We start from the raw sequence: 24,824 nt of genomic DNA, 5'->3' as shown, positions 1-24,824 counted from the left end.
TTGCAGAGCCATACTAGAAGCTTCAAAAGCCTGCTTCAACATGGACTCAATTTTCCTGTCCTGAGTATCCTTTAAGGCTGCCCCATCTTCCACTGGCATGGTCATCCATTTAGTAATGGAACAAACCAATACACCCCCTCTCGGAAATCTAAGTCTCTCTTTTTTTCTGAGCTTTAAAAGACTATAGCTTTAACAGCAGCAGCTCCCCCTCCCCTCCTTTAAAATTTGCTTCTAGGGAAATCCTCTCCAAATCAATCAAATTCTTCACTGCTTTATGCAGCAGAAAGGATTTAGAGGTTTTCCTGTGCTAGCCATAACCGGGTCCTCCAAGGAAGTAGAAGTCTCTTTTCTTCTCTTCCACAATATTAAGTGTAGTTAAAGCTTAAGAAATGAATGAAGAAAGTTCCTCCTTATGAATGAGCACACAATAGAAGAACTATCTTCCCCTAGAGGAGGAAATTCACCTTCCACTAACTCCCATCACTGCTAATGGCTCTGAAAGTCTTAAATTCTTCCAGAGAATACTCTGATTCGGTACTATCAATCTCCAACTCCCAATACACCCCCTGCTTCCCTTTTCCTATTTCCTAAATCTGGTTAAGAAGAAGAAAAGTCCTGGGTGGATTTCAAGACTGAATTCTGCCCCATACAAAAATCATGGTGCAGATAACAAACAAACTCCTTGAATATAGAAGCCCAAACCAAGGAAGATGGTTGCAGATGGGACGACAAGGACATTGACGCCTCCTGACCAATTGTTCCCATGTTTAGCTATTCTAGCTCCTATTCGGCTGGACAAAGATCAAGGCCCTGCTCCCTCTCATTACCCCTTGCTCTGAAAATGGCTGCCATTCCCGGCATGGAGTCTGAATACCTGGCAGAGTTGGACAGCCTAGATGGCCCCAACATGGCCTCCCCTTCCAGCAGAGCCAAAATCACTGAAATTGTCACTCTTCTGTACCCCAACCTTCCAAGCACATGCAGAGTTTTGCTGGTCTCCTGAGAGCTCCACAATTGCTGTAGAGCATGGTCTTTCTACTGTGCTTTGTGGTGCCAACCATCTGCTTTCTGCTCCCAATGAGCCTCACCACTGCGGCCAGGAAGAAAAAAAGGGGGGGGGGGGGAGTACCTGGATTCATCAAAAAGTTCTCGGATCAGTCTGAACAAAAGAAATCCTACACTGGGTCAGACCAGCATCAGATTCCATAGCTTAATTGTGCACAGAGTGAAAAAATAATTCCTATGATTTATTTTAAATCTGCTGGTTGCTAGTTTCATGGAATGTTCCCCCCTAGTCCTAGTGTTTGAAAGCATAAATAACTTCCCTATTTACCCATTCCACCCCACTCATGATTTTATACATTTAAATCAAGTCCCTTCTCAGTCATTTTTCTAAGCTAAAGAGCCCTAATCTGTTTAGCCTCTCTCCATAAGGGAGTTTACCATCCCTTTTATAATTTTTGTAGCCTCTCTCTGTACCTTTTCTATGTCTGCTAAGTCTTTTTGGGATGGGGTGACGATAACTGCACACAAAACCTCAAGGCAAGGTCACACCATGGATCTGCACAGGGCATGACAACTTTCTCAGATTTGCTCCCAATTTTTTTTACAAAATATTTCCCAACATTCTATTTGCCTTTTTGATTGCTGCCTCACACGGAGCCAAAGATTCCAAGGTACAACCACAAGGATTCTGAGGTCCTTTTCCTAGGTGGTGACTTCTAACATGGAACCAGGCATTGTGAATCTGTAGTTGGGATTATTTTTCCCTATGTGCATAACTTTGCATTTGTGCACATTAAATTTCATTTGCCATTTAGTATCGCAGTCTCTTACTCTCACAAGGTCCTCCTGCAGTTCACAATACACTACCATTTTAATGACTCAAATTTTGTGACTCTTTTCTATCTCCAGATCATTTATGAGCATGCTAAATAGTAGAGGTCCCAAATCAGACCCCTAGATCACTCCACTAACATTTCTCCATTCAGAAAGCTGACATTTCTAACCTTCATTTCCCATCTTTTATCTTGTTTATTGTCATGGAGGGAGAGTCCTTTGGTTGTGGCATGATGGGAGCAGCCCAGCAGGTGAACCAGCTAGGCCCATGCCAAAAGCAGGTAGATATGTTCAAGATGGGGCTGGAAATGAGCTTCACCTTTACCAGATACTTCTACCACAGGTTGAGCCTGTGGTTTTGGAAGCCAGCAGAACTTAGGCGAGGAAGCAGCATGACAGTAGTCAAACAGCATGTGGACACAATAGAGGTCAGGGCAGGCAGTGAACAAGAGAGTCTGTATCTGAGCAGGGGTCAAAGCAGACAGCAATCAGGCAAAGTCTGAAACCAGGTACAGGCCAGGTAACTAGTAGACAGTCCAAGAGACAAGGGCAGAGAGGATGGAGGAAGGAGGAAGGAGCCAAGGACTAGGACTAGGCAAAGCAAGGCAAGGACTAGAAAAGAAAAGTGGGATATGAAGCAACCAGTGCTGCAGGCAGAAAACTTGGCAGGGGACCTGTTACTGAGACACTGGATTGTGGAATTATAAACTCATATACCAGACCTGGGATGACATCAGTCAATACCCACAAGAAATGCTGGCAGCATGGTCTATAAAAGGGCTACAGGAAGTGCAGAGCTCCATCTGTTGTCACCCATCTGTGAGGACTACCATCCTGTTGTCCTAGGAGAACCAGTTAGCTACTCCCTGGTCCAGAGATCATTTCTGGAGTCTGAAGGATCAACTCAGTCTGTCCACTACCCCATTCTCCAGACTGGCCAGATATATGGCTCTGAGCACTTTCCCATGGGAGAGGGCCCATGAACATATCTGGACTGCCTCTTGACAAGAGGTAAGCGCCCATACCTCCGTGCTGGATTACTTAGTGCATCGCCACTTGGTTTCCTTCTGGATCAACATAATTTTGTTGGACAGCCAATCCCTGAAAGCCCTCAGTGTGTATATGATAGCTCAGAGCTCCCGGAAGTTGTTTTGACAGACGTGTTCCAGGAACCTTTGCTGCTGAGCCCATCTACATGGGTGCCTCAGCCCAGGGGTGGATGCATCCGTTTTTAGGATAATTTATACCCAAGGAATTTGGAAGGAGACTGTTCCAATTTGGAAACTTCACTCCACCAGGAAAAAGTCTCGGAGGGATGGAATGATTTGGATGCAGTCTTGCAGATCTTGAGTAGCCTAAAGCCACTGGGACCTTAGGATCTATTGGGCTCTATGCATGTTTAGATATGCCAAAAGAGTAACATACGGTTGCGACCATGTGGCCCAACATTCTCAACATGTGCCATGCTGATACCTGCTGGCTCCCTTGAATCTGTCACTATGGTCTGTAAAGCGATGGCCCATTTCTGCAGCAGGAAGGACTTGACCTGAGCTGTGTCTAGTAGGTCTCAGATGAACTTCAATTGAGATGACAGGCTGAGATGGGACTTCTGATAGTTGAAACCTAGTGACTCCAGCTCCCAGATGGTCGAGCAAATTGACTCCTCGGCCCCTGCCCAAGAATTGCTTTTGACCAGCCAGTCTGTGAAGGTGTGTTGCTACCATGGCCAAGCATTGTAAAGACCTGAGGGGCAGACATGAGCCCAAATGGCAGAACATGGTACTGGAAGTGCTGTTTTTCCACCATAAAATGGAGATACTTCTAGTGACTGAAGGAGATCGTGATGTGAGTGCATGCGTCTTTAGATTGAGAGAGCATAGCCAATCCCTTTTTGCAGAAAAGGGATAAAGGTGTCCAGGGAAACCATCTTGAATATTTCTCTTAAGAAATATATTCAAGGCCCTTAGCTCTAGAATGGGGCAGAATCTCCCTGTTTTCTTTGGAATCAGGAAGTACCAGGAGTAGAATCCCTGCCCTTTTTGCTCTGGTGGAATGGACCCAACCACTCTGGCTGTTAAAAGGGAGGAAAGCTCCAACAGCACCACGTCCTGAAGTGTTACCAGTCCCCAAAAATGGACTGAGGGTGATTTGGTGGGACACAATAGACAATTTATACCCTCTGTGAATGGTGGTGAGGACCCACGGGGCCACTGGCTTGCATAGAATCACTGGGTTCCCCAACCAGTAGACCGTTCACCACGTGTACCATGGTCTTGGCTACACCCTCTCCAATGCAGTCAAAACTCTATCCCAGGAGCTGACTGAGGCACTGTCTGAGGCTTTGAGACCCTCTGTTACCTGGGGGGCTAGAAAGGACCTGCTGTTGCCAGGATTGAGACCGCAGAGGATAGTGACTCCTCGGGTCAAAGAAAGACTCAGGCCCAAACTCAAGGACCTCCTAGATGAGGAGGCTGGGTCTTGAGTGCCAGCAGAAAGCTGCTGAAGTGTTACACAAATTGCCTTTCCTGCACCTCTTGACAGACAGGCAAGTCTGCAGGTGCCAATTCCTGTGCCAGAGACATTCTATACTCTGTTGAAAACATTATAGGTCAAGCATGTTTTCCACACTAGACCTTTATGCACTGGTGACTGGAGGGTGTCTAGCTGCTGCTGAAGCAGCTACTTGGCCACCTCTTGCATCTACTTCAGGATATCCCACATATATTAGTCCATGAAGAGATGGTAGGCTATGTGGACAATGAGATTAGTTCCCTGAAACACCTTTCTCCAAAGAGTATCCATGGCCCTCAGATCCCTTCCCAAGGGACTGAGGAGTGGGTCCGAAGAATATTGGCCTTCTTGTGAGCAGATTCATTTATAACCAATTGTTGTGACAGCTGACACTTGTTGAATCTGGGTGCCTTCAGAACAAGGTAGACCGCATCCACCTGCTTGTCAACAGGAGCCAACGAGAGAGGGCTTTTCTACATCCTCTTCAGCAACTCCATAAGCATCCCATAGATTGAACTGCCATGATCTCCTAAGGAGGCTCTAACTACAGGAGAATATCCAGCATTTTGAGCTGGGTATTCTCTGTTTGTAAAATAAACGTGATGGCCTCCGCCATCAGCTGGACAAAAGCTGCAAAGTGGGGGTCTTCCAGTGGAGACTTCCTTCTGCCACCGGGAAAAGAAGGGTCGCAGAAGCAGCCATCCGATGCCTCATTTTCTGACGCCTCCAATAAGCCTTCCCCACAGGGATCAAGAGGGTCTTCCTCCCTATCAGACAGGAGACTGATCCCATGGCGCTCAGTCTTCAGCCAGCAGTGTGGAACCAGAATGACTAGTCGGGTGGGCCTGGATCCCAAGGCCGCCCTTGTCCTTGGGGGAGCTTCCTCTTCTGAGAAACTGTGGATGACCACCAGACCAGTAGGCAGGGCTCCGATGCTCCAATGGGCGTCGGTGTTGGTAGGACACCAATAAGCATCTGAAGGGAGCCGTGCAGCAGCTCAAGGAGCAACAGTGCTGGTCTTGGTGCCGTTAATGCTCCAACTGAGGCCCTGCAGTGCCTTCTCCACGGTCAGCTGCATTCTCTTTACCAGTTGCTCCTCAAAGATAGCGGATACCAAAATGGAGTGGAATCCAGGAGGCATGACCAGATCCACTTAAGTACTGAGAAGAGGATCAGTGGAGGACATCATAATCGTTGGAGGCTGTGGCAAACCCCTGGGAATCATAGAGAACTCCACCACAGGGTCTCTTTAGGGGCATTTCAGTCATAACTGGAGCATCCCCATGTCCAGCTCCATGCATCGACTGGGACTGATGCCAGTGCTTCTTTGGCTACCCCCAATGCTCCAAGTGTCAAGGCTGAAGACTATGAACTCAACATCCTCGACCTGGAAGAGCTGGATGATGGCCCATCTCTGGAGTTCCTGACAGTCAACGATGACAATAGAGTTGACGGCCCTGTCAATGTTGAAGACACAAGTGTCATCCGTGTCGCTCAGAGGTCTCTCATCGACGATGCCTCAGATGCTGATGGATTGGTCTTCCAGTGCCCAAAGAGTTGGTCCATCTTTTTCTAAACAAGCCCGGCGTCCTTTAGGGGTCATCTGTGCACATTTGCATCAACCCAAGTGGTCATGCAATGCCCCCAGAGAACATCTATCATAGGGATCCATGATAGACATAGTCCTCCCTCCCTGGGGACATTACTGAAACAGTGATAATATGGCATTGCAAAACAAAAGGGAAGAAAGGTGACATCATCAATTTCAATCTATCTATGGCTGGTGGGCACAGAGTGCACCACCGTCCCAGGAATAGACAACAAAACGCAACTTAGCCGAAATGCTGAAAAACCTACTTAGGGAAGATAGAGAGGAGAACCAAAGGACCCCACATCGACTCACGCGAACCCAACGGTAATACGAAGTGAAAAATGCTAGGAAAAAATCCCGAAACAAGGGAAAAAGTGAGACTCACTCCATTGCGAAACAGGCTCCACAGGAAAAATAGACTGAAGGGACCTCATGTGGCCATGTGGTATAATGTATGCCCGAACATGCTGAGAGAAGCTCAAAGTTCTAGAAATTTGACATAAGTTGTGCCTAGCTTCATTGGATCATGTCACATGTGCGTACTGACATCCTGCTTGTTCTTGGAAATATTGCTGAGTCAAAAAGGTGGAAGACACCATCTCAACATGCAGAGGCCTAAAGAACAAGGGATAGTGTTAAAAAGATGCACCTGCTGTACTGTTAATTTAAAAAAAACAAACCAAAAACCAAAAAACAGCATTCAGCAATGCTCACCATGTATCATTTGAAAAGGTTTTGAAATATTAAGGTATTACTCTAAAAATTCACTGAGAACCATGCTAATAAAAGTCACAATTACCTCTCACTCACTACTTCTGATTTATATTAGCTGTGTTATCAAAAATTACATCATGCTTGCATGAGGCAATCTGAGTCCATTCCAAGGCAATTTGTGATCTGAACATCGCTACATCCAGCTCATGAATCCTAAAGATCAGTTACTTACACAATGTCATGACAGCAAACTGATAATGTAGGTATTACTATCTTCAGTGTATACTTTTAAAACATTGATCCATTTACAAAGGATATAGCTAAGTCTTAAGAACTTGTTCCCAAACTAGGAAACTTTATCAATCAATTATATACTAACCTCAAATTCATTCTGAGAAGACGTGTTACTGGAAGGACATCGGAATACTGCCTCAGTTTCTTCAGAATGTTTGCTGTTGCTGAAGTGCAGACTCTGCTTTGGAATACCAGTGTTCATTGTTTGCGATTCCTCTGGCTGGAAAAAATTGCAACAGCACCATAAAAAGATCTATCTATATAAGATAGGAATTGTAGAAGCTTAATTTGCACAGAATGGTTCTATTTATTTTTTTAATTTTTTATTGCATAAGATGAATCATGATACAAAGAACAGTGCCAAAATCAACTCCCCCAATCATATAACCAGTTGTGAAAACACTCTGAACGTTTGCAAACTGTCAAAGATAACGTAGTACAGATCATCCTATAATTTTCATGTGCTTACCCTGCACTCTGCCCATATATTCTACCCCATAGGTCCACCTTCCTATGTCCAACCTTAATAGTATTTCACTCCTTCTTCCCCCAATCATCCCTCCGTCCCCCCATCCTGAACTATATACATCCACACACACATACCCATCATCCCCCATTGTTTGCCAATACCCACATATATATTTTCATTTTTAACATCTGGGCAAGCTATCCAGCATTAGCATATCTATGTAAGAAGAGCAACAAGCTGAAAATATTGCGTATGCCATTGTAAAAGGCAAAAAATAAATATGAGATGTAATAAAAATAAAACTGAAGTATGGTATGGAAATTAATATAAAAGAAAAGAAAATAGTTCTGTGTTTCATTTCTCACTTCAATGCAATAACTTAAGATATGCTTTTAGCTCTCACACGATAGGTTGTCTCAGGGCTCCCCAATCTGTAGAATATCTCATGTCTTATAGACTTTTCTGCTGTTCTGCTGGCAACATATCAAATTAAAAACGCCATGCCTGTGTATATGAAGTAGGCCATTTTCTCTTATTAATTCTTGCAACCATTCAATCCAGTTGCTTATATTCTATCATCAATTTTCCACATTGCTATATCAGGACCAAGAGGTTCAGTTCATCAAGTCATAGCATTTGCATACCACCACTAGCACAAGACAAAAATCTGTCTATGCCGTCCAAACCATTCAACTTTTGAGCAAAACTCCATATCAAACTGTCTCTCCATTCAGCAGTAGTTGCTTCCAGTGCATTCCTGCAACCCAAAAGGCTGAACTAAGCAGCAGTGAAGCCGTTTGTACAGAAGGATTCCATTCTCTTTTTGGCATCTGCTGCACATTGGAGTATCGGTCAGCTTCATATGATACTGCTTAACATCAGCAACATACAAGTATTGCAGAAGCTGGTATGCTGAGTTTTACATCTGTAAGACCAGTGTGCATTACTGAACAGCACCTCCATATGGTAGGAATTTGTACTCCAAAAATTACTGAGGGATGTGAGTCTGGCAGCAGGCATTTTTTGCTTACATAACTCATTGTGCTATTGAGTTCTTTATTTCTCTAAAGTCCAACATTGCTTTTGCCAGTGTCCATTCTTTCACCATGGTTTCTGCATGACTGAATAAAGCATAATATCTAGCCTGTAGAAAAGGCAAAAAAGGAGATCCCTGTAATTTATAGATCTGAAGTTGGGCAAAGGATCTCAAAAATCTTTGCTTCCTCATCATATAGGCACATAATACATTTTATGCCAGAGGCCTCCCATTTCTGAAAGTGGATTGGGTTCATAACCAGGGACAAAAATCAAAATTACTCTGCAAAGGTAATAATGACCAATTACATTTAGCCCCCCCACCAAGTATCTCATCAGCATGTTACCTCTAGCCATTTTCCTCTTCACCTCACTCCCATGCATGAGAAAAAGTGGAGACCAAGCATATTATCAATGAGTAATTGGCAGTATTTATATTTCCCCGTTAGCCACTCATCAATAAAGCTCTATTGTCATGCTGCATTATAGCAGCTCACCCGCCTCCTTATTGTAATACATTTTCTCCAAACTTCTTTTAGCTTTTCTGCCTATCCAAATAAAGACAACAAACGTGGTTTTTATCTGTATTACATCTTTCCTCCTCAGGCAGCAAGGTAACATATAATCCAATAAAGTATTTTCAGGAGAATGTTTTTAACAAAGCATAGCAACCCACAAAAAAGTCAATGGAAGTGCTTATTAAGCATTTAACTGCATTTGTATATATTTTTAATGTCTCCCCTATATTGAGTCACACCACAAATCAGAGGTCATTATCCAAGCTTAAGAACAGTCAAATTGAATGTATTTATAAAAAAATATTTTGTCAATAAATGATAATTAAGCTTGGATAATGACTTAAGGACCTCTGATTTGTGGTGTGACATATTGAGTTTTCAGAGGGCATGCAGGTGTGTTGACCATAGAAGGTTCCCCTGTATTGAGGTCATAGCACTTATCTTCTGTTTTTGAGATCCAAAATACTTTATTTTTTCCACCGCCCATTTAAATGGAAAACTTCCTGACCATCACTCATCACGCTATCCTCTTCTAGCAGCAGGGCCTCTGACTTGTCAAAATATATTTTCAATCTGGCAAAGAACTAAACAGCCGCAAACAGCATTTGTATTGCAGGAACACTTTTCCTAGGGTTCCCCACAAACAAGATGTCAACCACAAAGAGAAACCTTTAAGTGTATCCTGCCAATCTGTATTCCCTCATAACTCTTAAGACTAATTTAATTGCCAATAGTTCAATAGCTAATAAAAATAATAAAGGTGACAAACGACACTATCGCACTCCTCTTTTCAGCTGAAATTTATTCGTAGTGGTCCTATTTAGCAAAATACATGCTGTAGGATTACTGTACAACAACCCCAACCATTGCAACATTTCCCCTTTGAACCCACACTGCTGAAGTGCCCAGAACATATACACCCAAGAAATGGAGTCAAAAGCTCTCAGCATCAAGTACTATAGCTACCCAATTCTGTTTTTGACTCATTGCTGCAATCGGCTGTCATATATACTTTACCCCATGACACCCCCTAGCAAGCCCAGTCTGATCCGGGTGCACAAGATTTGGGAAGACATTATTCTATTTGCTAAAACAGCTGCCAAAATCTTCAGATCTAAATGTATCAAGTAGATAGGACAATATGAGCCAGTTTCCTGTGGATCCTTACCTTTCTTCAGAAGAACCAGTTTCACCAATTGATTTATTTCTGGGAGTAGCAAAGTTTGGTTAAGCACCTCTTTGTAGAATTTGTCGAAAAGTGTAAGATTTTGTAGTCCTCTTGCCCGGAGCCATCCAGACTGGCTGCTTTCCCCAATTTGAGGCGTGCACAGCTTGATTCATCTCTGAATCTGTGACAGCCCTATTTAACAGATACCGCACCTCTGCTGTAATCTGGGGCCACAGGAACTCCTTGAAAAATTGTCCCTCTGGGATTCATCAGAATTCTGGGCACTGTATAAATTCTCATAATAAAGTTGTGGAATGCTTCACCACCTTTCTGTAGTATTATGTATCCATCCCTGCTTATTTCTTATTTGTAATATATCTGTTGCTTTATCACCTTGTTCCCATATTTATATAATTTATATTGGAAAAAACTCAAAGATTTTACAGCTTTCTGATGGAGTTAATTAAAAAAAACTTAATTTGCATTTCTTGCTGTTTATTTATTTATTTATTTAAAATTTTTATATACCGACGTTCATTAGGGAGTTATCAATTGTTTATCAATTTATCAATTGTTTATCAATGTTTACTCTTCTTTGACATGTCTTGTTTATGAATAATTTGTCTACCGTGCAACAATTTCATCAATCGCATAGTCTCAGCATTTCTAAGTCTGCTCTGCTTAGCTGTATAGGCAATAAAGTAACACCTCAACACCACTTTCCCTGCTTTCCAAAGTAAAGTTCAGGACATCTGGGGAAGATCATTGTGACAAATACTCCATCCAAGACTCCTGTAGATATTTATGAAACTGTTCATCTGAATATTCATTCTCCATTTGCATGCTGGGTGGATACGTTTGCCCAGCTCTATTCCCCATTGTCACTGGTGCATGATCTGATACGGCAATAGGTCCTATCTCCGCATCTATCATTTTGCAAAAAAGAGTTGTTAGACAGCAGACTACAATCAACTCTGGAGTACTTGTGCAGATTTGAGTCGACTTCTCCAGGATGTAACATGCTCCACACATCCGGTATAAAAAGTTCTTCACTTACAACAGTCAGCTACCCCCATGCTGTAATCCCCTCCCATAACAATGGAATATTCTGGATACTTCAGCAGCTAAACTACTATGTTTGTAAAGAAAAGGAGTGGGTATATGAAATGGGTGCATAAATGTTACAGGGAGCCAGTCTATGATACAGCAAGATTCCAAATACAATAAATCTGCCCACCTCATCTTGTACTCGGTTTGTTAATTTAAAAGGAAGCTGTTATATATTAAAATGGCAACTCACATTTGGCGCTAAGAAAAAGAGGATGAATTACACTGGCCCACCCAATCCTGTTTCAATTTGTGTTTACCTTCTTGAGAAGAATTTCTTGCAAGAGCCCTATGTGAGATTTCATTTTTTAAGCAAGTACAATACCACAATTCAAACCACATTTACATGAATACAAAAAACCCTCAACCAACAAAATGGCACACACAAAAGCTCTGATCCCAATCCTGATATCCCCAATGAACCAGCTTCTAGGGCTCACCCTTTTCTCTCTCATACTATTCAATGCCCAAACCATAGTAAAAAAGACCCCCCATCATATATGACATCCTAACTGACCAAAAACCTGTCATATGCGCCATCACAGAAACATGGCTAAAACAGTCAGACAGTACTAATCAATCAACTTCCCACCCACCTCTATGACATTATCTCCATCCCCAGAAGCAGCAGAAGAGGAGACTGCCTCCTACTAGCTACAAAAAAAGAACACTGCTTCAAAATCCAATCCACACACAGCCCCATCTTTTGAAATCGGTCTCTTCAAATCCAAACTACTCCAAATCTGTTTGATGTACACAACCCCAGGCCTCCTGGAACGCAATCCCTCCCCCCCTAATCAAATTCATTACAGAAAACATTGAAATGGACTTCCCCCGTTATCGTCCTTGGAGATTTCAATCTACAAGTAGACACCACTCCCCTAACCACGAACTGTGAAGCCCTCCTCACCACAGTAGCGGCCATCGGCTTCAAATAGTTGACTCCCCTATTCATAAAGCAGTACACTCCCTCGACCTAATCTTCATTAAATCACGCATACAAATAACAGAACCCCCCCTTTTGCACACCTGTCCCATGGTCTGATCACACACTGATTCAAGAAAACTTCTCCATAATCAAATCAGACAACCCCAAACCCAATCACATCTCCACAATCCAATTCAGAAAAACAGAAGACCTGATTGAAGCACTCCCAGCTGCACTAAACAACCTAGATCTAACCAGCCCCGAATCCGCCCTCTCAACATGGAACACCATTACAAACAACTTAGCCAACAAATACTTCCCCCTAATAACCAAAGAACTAAACCCCGCCAAACTAACCAAAAACGCTTGGTACTTACTGGAACTAAAACTTCTTAAACGCACCCTCAGGAAAATCAAAAAAGAATGGCGAAGTAAACACACCCACAGCCTACTGACCACCAATCGATCAACACTTCACAACTACAGAACCACAATTCTTAAAACAAAACGTGATTTTTACGTAAAAATAAATCCACAATTACCAATTCAACCCCAAAGCCCTTTTCTTCTACGTAACCGACCTAACCAAAACAGCCCCCCCAACAATATCTGACAATGATTCCAAATTAAATGCAACGAACTCGCCATCTTCTTCAAAGACAAAATCATCAACATAATGGCAAATTTCCCTCCCTCCATCTCAAACGAAATTATCCTCCCCAAAACCCCCGGCGCCAGCCTAAACACTTTTGAAAATGATTCCTGATCCGAAATTGAATCATAAAAACAATTAACCCCGCAATTCACCCAGACGCAATCCCCATAAAAATACTTAAACCGATCCCACACATCATTGCCAAACCCATAGCCAATATTAATACGTCCCTAAACCAAGGAAATGTACCAACCTCCTTAAAAGGCGCCATAGTCAAACCCATACTAAAGAAACCACACCTAAACCCCTCCGAGCCTACCAATTATCGCCCCATACCCATTCTGCCTTTCAGAGCCAAACTTCTAGAGAAAATAGTAAACAAATAACGGAACACCTAGAAAATAACAGAATTCTATACCCCTCCCAATTTGGCTTCCGCAAGTCCCTCAGCACTGAAACACTATTGACCTTCCTCTCCGACACAGTCTTCAGAGGGCTAGACAAAGGCCATTCATACATTCTAGCAATGCTGGCTATCTTGGTTGCTTTTGACACCATCATCCACAAGACCCTAATTGACAGACTAATCGAAATTGGCATAACTGGCAACGCGTTACTATGGCTCAAGTCATATCTTGAAAACAGACACTACAAAGTTAAAATTGGCAAGAGTGAATCAGATCCAATAAGCCTTACCCAAGGCGTACCCCAAGGCTCCTCCCTGTCTTCCACTCCCTTCAACATTTACATGCTCCCCCATCTGCAAATTTCTAGCCGACCGAGGTCTAAAACCCTTCATATACGCAGACATCCAAATTCTCATCCCCATAACTGGCACTATACCCAAAACTCTCCAAGTCTGGATACATACCTCTCAGACTTCAACCAACTTCTCACAAAAATGAACCTATCCCTTAACACCTCAAAAACAGAACTCATGATAATAAGTCACAAACCAGACAATAAAATGCTGTCTGAGATCACCTCCAATCAAACCCAACACACAATCTCGCACGTAAGAGACCTTGGTGTCATCCTAGACCCCGAACTCAACCTCAAAAAATTCATAAACAATAAATCTGTACAACTTAATAAAAGAACCGGAGACACTGCACATAAACAAATTCCCTCCACTCAGGCAGGAGGGTTGGATAGTGCTGCTACACATTTCTGAGCCTCTCATTTTGTAGCAAAAATTTTTGTTTTCCCCTGATGTTGCACATTTATGCGGGAAACTCATGATAATAAGTCACAAACCAGACAATAAAATGCTGTCTGAGATCACCTCCAATCAAACCCAACACACAATCTCGCATGTAAGAGACCTTGGTGTCATCCTAGACCCCGAAAGGCTGAAGAGGTTAGGGCTGTTCAGCTTGGAGAAGAGACGGCTGAGGGGGGATATGATAGAGGTCTTTAAGATCATGAGAGGTCTTGAACGAGTAGATGTGACTCTGTTATTTACACTTTCGAATAATAGAAGGACTAGGGGGCATTCCATGAAGTTAGCAAGTAACACATTTAAGACTAATCGGAGAAAATTCTTTTCACTCAACGCACAATAAAGCTCTGGAATTTGTTGCCAGAGAAGGTAGTTAGTGCAGTTAGTGTAGCTGGGTTCAAAAAAGGTTTGGATAAGTTCTTGGAGGAGAAGTCCATTAATGGCTATTAATCAATTATAATTAGGGAATAGCCACTGCTATTAATTGCATCAGTAGCATGGGTTCTTCTTAGTGTTTGGGTAATTGCCAGGTTCTTGTGGCCTGGTTTTTGGCCTCTGTTGGAAACAGGATGCTGGGCTTGATGGACCCTTGGTCTGTCCCAGCATGGCAATTTCTTATGTTCTTATGTTATATTCTAAACTGCAGTACACGTGAGCCCTTTCTTATATAATGCCGAGCAGAAAGGCACCATTTCCACCTTTGTGCCACCTACTTGCGCTGAGTAATTGTAAAGATCAGTACTCTAGTTTACATAGCTCAGCTTTTCCATGTTACGATATGCTCGCAGAATTTTTGGTTTACGGCTCTAGTTTAATATCCTGGCCATCACAAGCCATGGGCGGCTCTCCTTATCAGTTTTGACCCATTCTGTGCATCCATTTGCACCACATCTCAGACCCAAACTCATTTATCCCAAGCTGTTACAGGGGCCAATTTTCAGTTATCTTAAGCAGATCCTCATACTTAATAGATTCAAGTAGGCCAATGTCCAGAGATTGTTTCTCCGCTGTCCATTTCCTTGGTCTTGTCAACTTTGTGGCTTGGGCCTCTAGCACAGCTATTTGCCTTTCAAGCTGCAATGTGGTATCCTGAGTGGAAATTCACATTTCTGCCGTTTCTAGGCACCCTCTAGACCTTGAATATCCTCCACAGGTCACCCGCAGCTTAACCAGTCTCTCAATCGCTCAGGTACATTCTTGGAAATTTGAGCAATCTAGCCTTTGGACAAGGCTAGTAAGTTTGCCTCACCTCTGGCTTGACATTCCAGCCACCATGCTACTCATGCTGCTGCAAACTGTCTTGGATAACACGTGGCTCTTTCACGCTCATATCCCAGTGCTTGTTTCAAAGAATTTTTGCTGCCTTGTAGCTATCCAACTTTTCTATGATTTGTTTTGTTGGAGGGAGTGGGAGGGATTTCCCAGGGAAGCAAATTGTCAAGGAGCATTGCAGGAGCTCTCTGCCCCATGTCTACTCAAGCTTCCCGCCATAATTGGAACTCCCGCACAGAATGGTTTCATCATGGAAGGCGCAGAGCTCGAGGCGTAGGAGTACATTCAGTATAATGGGATCAGAGTCTAACAGCACATGTATATTCATTGATTAAAAATTCCTGCTACAGAAGTACTACCTGTTCAAAACCATGGTCTTCTGTTATAACAGCAACAGTGGTGTTAAGAGACTGTAAAATCTTAAACTGCTCCAAATCAGAGAGTTGCTGCTTTAACTCCTTGGTGGTTTCATCTCTCTCTATGTGACTCCTTAGCTCTTTTGTCACACTTGGGTTTTCCTGTTAAACAATATTTTGAGAATTCTTCAATCATGTTTTGTAATTTCAACAATTTTCTTAAAAGTAAGAAGTAAAATCTAACAAGAATTTGGAGATTACTGCTTCTGCATAAAACTTCAGCAATACCCAGGAAATATTTAGCTAACCTCTTTGGTGCCCTCTGCTGTGTTTGCTCTAAGTTCTTTTATTTCTTTATCTTTCTGCACGTTGCTAGACAGCAGACTTTTCAGCTGTATTTCCAGGGCTGCCACCAGCTGATCTCGCTCTTCACGCCACTTCTGAAGGTCTTTATCCTTCTCCAGCAGCTGGGAAGAAACTATCTCCTACACAGAAGAAAAAAAAAAAAAAAAGAGAACACAGTTTGAAAAGTCAGAATTAAAATGATTTAAACACCAAAGTTAAGATGGTTTATAACTTCAGTACTAAATTTTTAGTGTTCAAACTGGTATAGAAAAAAAATCCCATCCAATTCAATTAGCAAAGTACCACCTGATCAGCAAGTACCACTTTGGAGGAAGAACACGATTTACGGTAGCATTGTGTCAATTGCCAATCCCTTGGATTTATATAATGATATTTGCTTGATATTTCAAAAGATATGAGCTGTTTTTTTGGAAAGGCGTGTAAGCAATAAATGATGATATCTGTGAGCTTAAAGCCTAAAGCAAACTTTTGTGATTAGTGAAAAATGGAATTTCAAAGAAAGATTAATCCTCTGAATAATGTGTGGCATTTCAAAAGTACATACAGTAAGACCTAACACAACTCCTGGAAACAACTCTATTTGAAGCAATGGCACAGATTGCTTTTCAAAGAATGGGATCTGATGAACTCACATCGCATGTGTGGTGTCATTTGTAACATCAGTTAATATGGACTAAAGGAATCAAGTATGAGCAATTTATGATTCTTGGTAACATTCCTGCTGCCAGAGTAAAACATTTCAGGTCTACTTCAGTACAGCAGTGTGGTTGCCATTTTAGAAATAAGGGTTAAATGAATTACAGGGGAAATTTACTGGATTAACTCAATATAGTGCAATAAAAAGGTATAATCTGCCACTTGTTTGACCCTTACCTCTAGTCTAGGAAAAGCAACATCTTTGACATGGGCCAAGCAAGAGGTCTTTGCACATCTCCCAGATCAGTTACCTCTTCTACAATCAAGGGTGTGGAGACAAAGGTTTCAATTCTTGGGTGGAAAAAGTAGCAGACATTGCTGATTGCCTACACATGTTGGCTGGTATGAGGGCAGTGGGCAACCGGGGCTCTGCAAAACACACCTAGAGGTTTGTCTAACCATTTGAAGAAAGTGAATATGCATACCTTTATATGATGCTCTCCATGAATAGCAGAACAAACAGCCAAAAATGTAGAGGACATCTCTTGAGCTCATAAATAAAGTTTTACTAAGCATGTATGGAATTCCCACGCTAGTGTCACCTTGCAAGCCCTTCAATCTTTTACTAAGCTTGCTTTAACTATGTGGGAAGGCTGGAATGATTGTGTTGCTGTTTGTCTGCTGTCCATGGAGAATACTATCTACAGGTATGCATATTTGCTTTCTCCATGGACAAGCAGGAACAAATACAGCCACACAAGTGGGGACGCCACACTAAGGGTTGTGCTGTAGAGTGTGGTAGAGAGTAGTTGAAGCTTTTAAATATTTATGAAAACTGCTTGGCCAAAAGCATTGTCCATATGCAAATCCTGCATCAGACAATAATATTTTGTAAATGTGTGTATTGATAGCCATATCTTGTATTGAGACTGATAGATGGTGCGTTATTACCACAGTTGCTCTTACTTGATGCGCTTTATTTTTCTGAGAAAGATTAATTTCTGATGTTGTAAAACAATGAATGATACATTGTGAAAGCCACCTTGACAAGGTCTGTTTAAAACTGGCAGACCTTGCTTAGATCCCTCAAATTTCCAGAAGGGTTTTATCCAGTCTAAATATAATAGTAGAGTCCTTCTGCAGTCCAGCGCATGAAGGGCCTTGTGTGCCAAGCTTATATGAGGTTTAAGGGAAGAAGCTAGAAATACTATAGTCCGATTCATGTGCTATTTTGTCACTATTTTTGGCAGGAACTTTGGATGCATTCCCTATTTTTTATAAATGTGTGTATGTGGTGCATAATGCACCAAGGCTTGAAGTTCACCAGTTCTGTGAGCTGAAGTGACTCATATCAGAAACAGAATTTTCCATGTTAAAAATTTTAAGTCTACCATTGCTAGTGGCAAATACATAAATTTTATAAATTGAAACAAGACCACATTAAGATCCAAGTTCAGAGGTACTTCTATAACCGGAGGTTTCAAGTGATATAGACCCTTTATAAAACAGGATCCCAGGGGGTATGGAGAAATGGGTAGACCTTCTGAATGTTAATATGCTGCTATCGCAAATTAATAGAATTGTACAGAATTTGACTTTAAACTAGAACCCTGATTGTAAAAGATAAAAGCTCTGCTGGAGGGCATGAAAAAGGATCACTGTTCCAATTCAAACACCAGTTGGAAAATCTTTTCAGTTTGAACTTATAAGACCATCTTTTAACTACTTTTCTTGCTGCTATGATAATCTTTATCTCCGTTGGTAAGGACAGTTTTTGTATTAACCAACCTTCAATCTCCATGCTGTTAGGGCTGGAGATTGGAGGTTGGGTGAAGCAAAGTGTTTCCAAATTGTGTTAGAAGGTCTGGAAATATCCATAAGCATATCAGCAGAGGGAGTGGGGGCTACCATAATCATGTCCCCTGTATCCTCTCCCAACTTCACAATTGTCCTTGCGATCAGAGGAATTTGGAGGGAATGATACATTTGCCGTTATTTCCACGGAATTGAAAACACACCTGACACCATGGAATCTTGTACTAGTCTCTTGGAACAGTAAAGTGGATGATTCTGAGGAGATGCAAAGATCTATTTTTGGAATTCCCCTACAAAATTGCTCCACTGTATTTCGATGTAAAGACCATTCATATGGTTGGAGACAGCAACTTCAGAAAACCACTAAATTGTCCTTCCCTAGCAGATAAACTGTGAAAAGGTAAGCATTCTCCATCTGTGCCCCCTTCCAAATCGTTTATGCTTCTTTGCATAGTAGGAAAGAATCAGTTCTTTGTTCATATAAAATATTGCTACCTGGGTTTATGTCTGAATCTGAGAAACAGATTGTGATAGCCATGATTTGACAACTTGAACTGCTTTGAAAAAGGCTTTGAGTTCCAACAGGTTGATGTACAGGTTGGATTCTGAGGGTGTCCATGTTCCCAGTATACCAGGAGCCATGCTCCTAGCCGAGTTATGAACTAATCATAGTTGTATCTGTCCAAAAACTGCCGCCGCCCCCCCCCCCCCCACCCCAGTTGTGCTGTCTTCTCCAGATTTGAAAATTGCTTTCCTGCAAAGCCTCCTGCATATGATGAAACAAGTGCAAATCAGCTTTAGTCACAACTCAGTTACATGCTGCCACCTGAAAAGACATTCACCGTCTCAAAGGCCAGCCTGAGAACTGCCTATTTTTTCCATCCTGTGCATCTTAGAGTGCCACACTACCTGCCACAGGAATGACGACATTCACTGTGCAAGCCAGCACATTTACTTCAGGAAAATTTAAGTTTCCCACTTCTTGGGAGATAAGAGGAGAAAATCTAACCTTTATCTTGGTGAGCAAATTCATTTAAAGCTGACTTCAGGAGAATCTCATTCCAAAGCAGCCATTGACTGAACCAAGCAATGGAAACCCTTGCTGGCTTCTGAATATTAGTCAAAATGGGGTCTTCTGAGGTCTCAGTACCTTCATCCATTGCTCCCTCAGAAATTGTTTGCACCCACAAGAATTGGGAAATTAAGAACAGTTCTTCATAGAACAACCTGACCACAACAGAGCTGTCTTCTGTTTCAGAGGAACACGCCACACTCAATTTCCCCCACTGGCACTCTTCTTTATGCCACTGTGGGGCAGGTAGAATCATTGACAGAGGATTTTTTTTTTTTGGTCCTGCCTTCTCATCCTAACATCTGGTAAAGCAAAATCCCAGGATAAGAATTGAGGCTGTACTCTGCCCCACAGAGAACACCTGTTGCAGACATCTTAAAAGGTCAGAGGAAATGCTGACAGGCTGCAGAGAAGAGACTTCAGGGAGAGTAAACTGCCAATATAAAAGCAGCTAATGTAGCCCTGGAAGAACAGGTCGTAGGCTCCTGCATCGTGAGATCCCAGGATGGAGGACCTAGTTCAAAGCTTTTGCAATACACACAGAGGACATGCTTTTCAACATGCTTCACCAGAGAGGAGAGATCCCTCTCCCTGCATAAAAAAACCCCATAAAACCTCCTGCATTGTGAAAAAGCTTGCTTTTAATTTTTATACTCCCTGCACTGATGTCTGGAGCACTGCTGAACACTGAGCCTCAAAAAAGGAACACCATCCTGAATAGAAATCTTGCCTTGCTTTTTCTTTTTTCTTAGCTTTATTAAAATTAATAAGGCAGAGAATCAGAAACAACCCAAGTTTTTTTTTTTGTTTGTTTTTTTTTAGGTGGTCCAGTCAGAGAAGAGAGGGAAAGGTGGATATGGGAAGAAACAGGGCAACATAGAAATGTGGAGCCTAAACCAAACCCTTGGAAGCTCCCTGGTTTAAGGCCATGTTCAACTGGGGAAGGGAGCACAAGGCTTTCACTGCAGGAGATGCCCTTCCAAGCAAGTCTTTTTAAAAGTTTAATTAGGCCTCATCTCAGAGAATGGGACATGCTCTTCTAAACTCTGCTGGAGAGAGAGAATACTGGCAGGCTGACAACAGCATGGGAGCCTATATAACGTTGTAAGCAAGTTTAGGGGTGGAGGGACCTGTCTGCTACAACACAATTCCAGCTGCCTTCCCACCTTACATCACGATCCTAAATCAGGAAAAGACAACGTGTATTCTCCTCAAAAAACAGACTTGATTAACAGATTTGGCAGAATGTAGCATTTAGAAAATAGTTCCTGTCTCTAACATCCTGGCCACTGAGCACCAGATTTCCCTAAAGCAAGTTCTGTATCATGGGTGGTTTTGCACATGCCATAAGCCTTATGGCTAACTTACTTACCCCTGGGTCCCAGCTTCATGTGATATCTGTTTTATCTCTGAAGCAGATGCTATCTGGAGGTCTGGAGAATGTGGGCAGGGGCAAGAGAATGTGCTTCCTGGGCTTGGTACTGGCAGAGCAGGCATTTGGTCCTGGAAGGAGACTTGCCGGGCTATCTGGGCTTGCTCTCGCCCCTCACTGTCCCAAACTCTGTGTTACTCTCCGCACCTGAGTAGGGTGTCTCCTCTCTCTGGTCTCCTGGCCACACCCAGTCTTCTCCCTCCTCAATAGTAGCGCTGCTAGTCTGCTCCAGGCTCCCCTTTTCTTTCAGGTGTCCCTTCTCTGGTTTCATGGTTTTTCTCAGGATTCCCCATCAGGGTTCACTTCCCCAGGGGGTCCTTCACTTTTTCTGATCTCGCTCACTTCTCCTTATTTGCCCTCCATCTTATCCTTTCCAGCTGATAAATATGCATAAGCTTATGCATAAAAACATGGTGGGTGGAGGGTCTTTAAGAACATAAGAACATGCCATACTGGGTCAGACCAAGGGTCCATCAAGCCCAGCATCCTGTTTCCAACAGTGGCTAATCCAGGCCATAAGAACCTGGCAAGTACCCAAAAACTAAGTCTATTCTATGTTACCGTTGCTAGTAATAGCAGTGGCTATTTTCTAAGTCTACTTAATTAATAGCAGGTAATGGACTTCTCCTCCAAGAACTTATCCAATCCTTTTTTAAACACAGCTATACTAACTGCACTAACCACATCCTCTGGCAACAAATTCCAGAGTTTAATTGTGCGTTGAGTAAAAAAGAACTTTCTCTGATTAGTTTTAAATGTGCCACATGCTAACTTCATGGAGTGCCCCCTAGTCTTTCTATTATCCGAAAGAGTAAATAACCGATTCACATCTACCCGTTCTAGACCTCTCATGATTTTAAACACCTCTATCATATCCCCCTTCAGCCATCTCTTCTCCAAGCTGAAAAGTCCTAACCTCTTTAGTCTTTCCTCATAGGGGAGCTGTTCCATTCCCCTTATCATTTTGGTAGCCCTTCTCCGTACCTTCTCCATCACAATTATATCTTTTTTGAGATGCGGCGACCAGAATTGTACACAGTATTCAAGGTGCGGTCTCACCATGGAGCGATACAGAGGCATGATGACATTTTCCATTTTATTCACCATTCCCTTTCTAATAATTCCCAACATTCTGTTTGCTTTTTTAACTGCCGCAGCACACTGAACCGACGATTTCAATGTGTTATCCACTATGACACCTAGATCTCTTTCTTGGGTTGTAGCACCTAATATGGAACCTAACATTGTGTAGCTATAGCATGGGTTATTTTTCCCTATATGCATCACTTTGCACTTATCCACATTAAATTTCATCTGCCATTTTGATGCCCAATTTTCCAGTCTCACAAGGTCTTCCTGCAATTTATCACAATCTGCTTGTGATTTAACTACTCTGAACAATTTTGTATCATCTGCAAATTTGATTACCTCACTTGTCGAATTTCTTTCCAGATCATTTATAAATATATTGAAAAGTACGGGTCCCAATACAGATCCCTGATGCACTCCACTGCCCACTCCCTTCCACTGAGAAAATTGTCCATTTAATCCTACTCTCTGTTTCCTGGCTTTTAGCCAGTTTGCAATCCATGAAAGGACATCACCACCTATCCTATGACTTTTTATTTTTCCTAGAAGCCTCTCATGAGGAGCTTTGTCAAACGCCTTCTGAAAATCCAAGTATACTATATCTACCGGTTCACCTTTTTCCACATGTTTATTAACTCCTTCAAAAAAATGAAGCAGATTTGTGAGGCAAGACTTGCCTTGGGTAAAGCCATGCTGACTTTGTTCCATTAAACCATGTCTTTCTATATGTTCTTGATCCACAAGAAAAAACAAGCAAACAGCAACAAGCCAAATAATCAAACAAGAAAATGAGAGAGAAAGGATTAGAGGGGAAGCCTGATTCCCCTACTCGCATCTGCTGGAGTCAGAAGATACTGAACTCCTGCAGAGGGGGTAGTGGTATATATGGATACGCCCCCTCAAAGCTTGTGCTGACTCCATCTGCTGGATTGGGGACATAACCCACTGTCTGGACTGATCCAGGTACGTACAGGGAACTACCGGTTCACCTTTTTCCACATGTTTATTAACTCCTTCAAAAAAATGAAGCAGATTTGTGAGGCAAGACTTGCCTTGGGTAAAGCCATGCTGACTTTGTTCCATTAAACCATGTCTTTCTATATGTTCTGTGATTTTTGATGTTTAGAACACTTTCCACTATTTTTTCCTGGCACTGAAGTCAGGCTAACCGGTCTGTAGTTTTCTGGATTGCCCCTGGAGCCCTTTTTAAATATTGGGGTTACATTACTATCCTCCAGTCTTCTTAATGATAGGTTACAAATTTTTACTAATAGGTCTGAAATTTCATTTTTTAGTTCCTTCAGAACTCTGGGGTGTATACCATCCGGTCCAGGTGATTTACTGCTCTTTAGTTTGTCAATCAGGTCTACCACATCTTCTAGGTTCACCGTGATTTGATTCAGTCCATCTGAATCATTACCCATGGAAACCTTCTCTGGTACGGGTACCTCCCCAACATCCTCTTCAGTAAACACCGAAGCAAAGAAATCATTTAATCTTTCCGCGATGGCCTTATCTTCTCTAAATGCCCCTTTAACCCCTCGATCATCTAATGGTCCGACTGACTCCCTCACAGGCTTTCTGCTTCAGATATATTTCAAAAAGTTTTTACTGTGAGTTTTTGCCTCTACGGCCAACTTTTCAAATTCTCTCTTAGCCTGTCTTATCAATGTCTTACATTTAACTTGCCAGCGTTTTTGATTTATCCTATTTTCTTCTGTTGGATCCTTCTTCCAATTTTTGAATGAAGATCTTTTGGCTAAAATAGCTTCTTTCACCTCTTTTTAACCGTGCCGATAATCGTTTTGCCTTCTTTCCACCTTTCCACATTGCAGGTCTTTTCCCCCCTCCCATTACTTCGGGGGGAGGGGGTCCTGCCATGTTGCAGGTGTTTTTACCCCCTCCCCATTTCTTTGGAGGGAGAATTGCCACATCTTTTTGCCAATCTGTTACACCAGAATGTTTTTCTCCATCTCTGACAGCCTCTCCTCTGGACTCTGTTGGCTGATCCATGACTCCTGCTCAGGGGCTTAGCTGGTATTGTCCTTCTGTCTGCTTTTTTTTTTTTAAACAGCCACATCTCCCAGATCAACTTTTCTACAATCTTCTTTTTCCACTGAGCTGTGACAGTGCTTTTGAGGCTTGTCAGTACTGGCAGCATGTGTCTTTGGCTATTATGATTCATATTTGGTGATTCAGTGGTAAAACACGAGATATCTCTCTACAAGGTGACATCAGCAAGCATGTTAAACTCTGCTTCAGTGTGTTGGTTAGTGGACAACCCATGTGTTTGGGCTGGTCTGACTGACTAGGTTTTTTGTTTTGTTTGTTTTTAACTCTAGGAACTGAGGAAGAAGGCAAATTGAAGAAAACAATCAAATTTTACTTTAAAAAAAATCACTCCTGGCCACTCACAAAGCAGACAATAAGACTGAAGGGCTTGCACAGATACACTAACATGGGAATTCCTGCACATGCCCAATAAAGGAAAATTGGATCTTACCTGCTAGTTTTCATTCCTGTAATACCACAGATCAGTCCAAACCAGTGGGTTATGCACTCCCACCAGCAGATTGAGGCAGAGAAAAAAAAAACAAACTTTGAGGCACTGCTATATAAACCACTAGTGCAACCTGCAGCTCCTCAGTATTGGTCGATCCCCAAGCAAAAAACCAATAGAACCAACTTCAAACCAACTTAAACAACTATTCACCCCGAACAAGGCGAACATAAAA

General features: G+C 42.3%; 1 protein-coding gene across 1 annotated transcript in view; it reads right to left on the bottom strand.

Annotated features, from left to right (window-relative positions):
* Positions 1 to 24,824, bottom strand: part of KIF20B (kinesin family member 20B) — a 401,219-nt gene that overhangs the window by 22,866 nt on the left and 353,529 nt on the right. Inside the window, exons 29-31 of the mRNA XM_029610715.1 lie at positions 15,988 to 16,164; positions 15,683 to 15,841; positions 7,035 to 7,169 (exon numbers count right to left, since the gene is read on the bottom strand). Coding sequence (XP_029466575.1) covers positions 7,035 to 7,169; positions 15,683 to 15,841; positions 15,988 to 16,164 — 471 coding nt within the window. The remainder of the gene's footprint in view (positions 1 to 7,034; positions 7,170 to 15,682; positions 15,842 to 15,987; positions 16,165 to 24,824) is intronic.

Source organism: Rhinatrema bivittatum, chromosome 7, assembly GCF_901001135.1.
Source record: "Rhinatrema bivittatum chromosome 7, aRhiBiv1.1, whole genome shotgun sequence".
Taxonomy (NCBI): domain Eukaryota; kingdom Metazoa; phylum Chordata; class Amphibia; order Gymnophiona; family Rhinatrematidae; genus Rhinatrema; species Rhinatrema bivittatum.
Note: the sequence above shows the minus strand (reverse complement) of the source record. Positions and strands in the feature narration are given on the sequence as shown.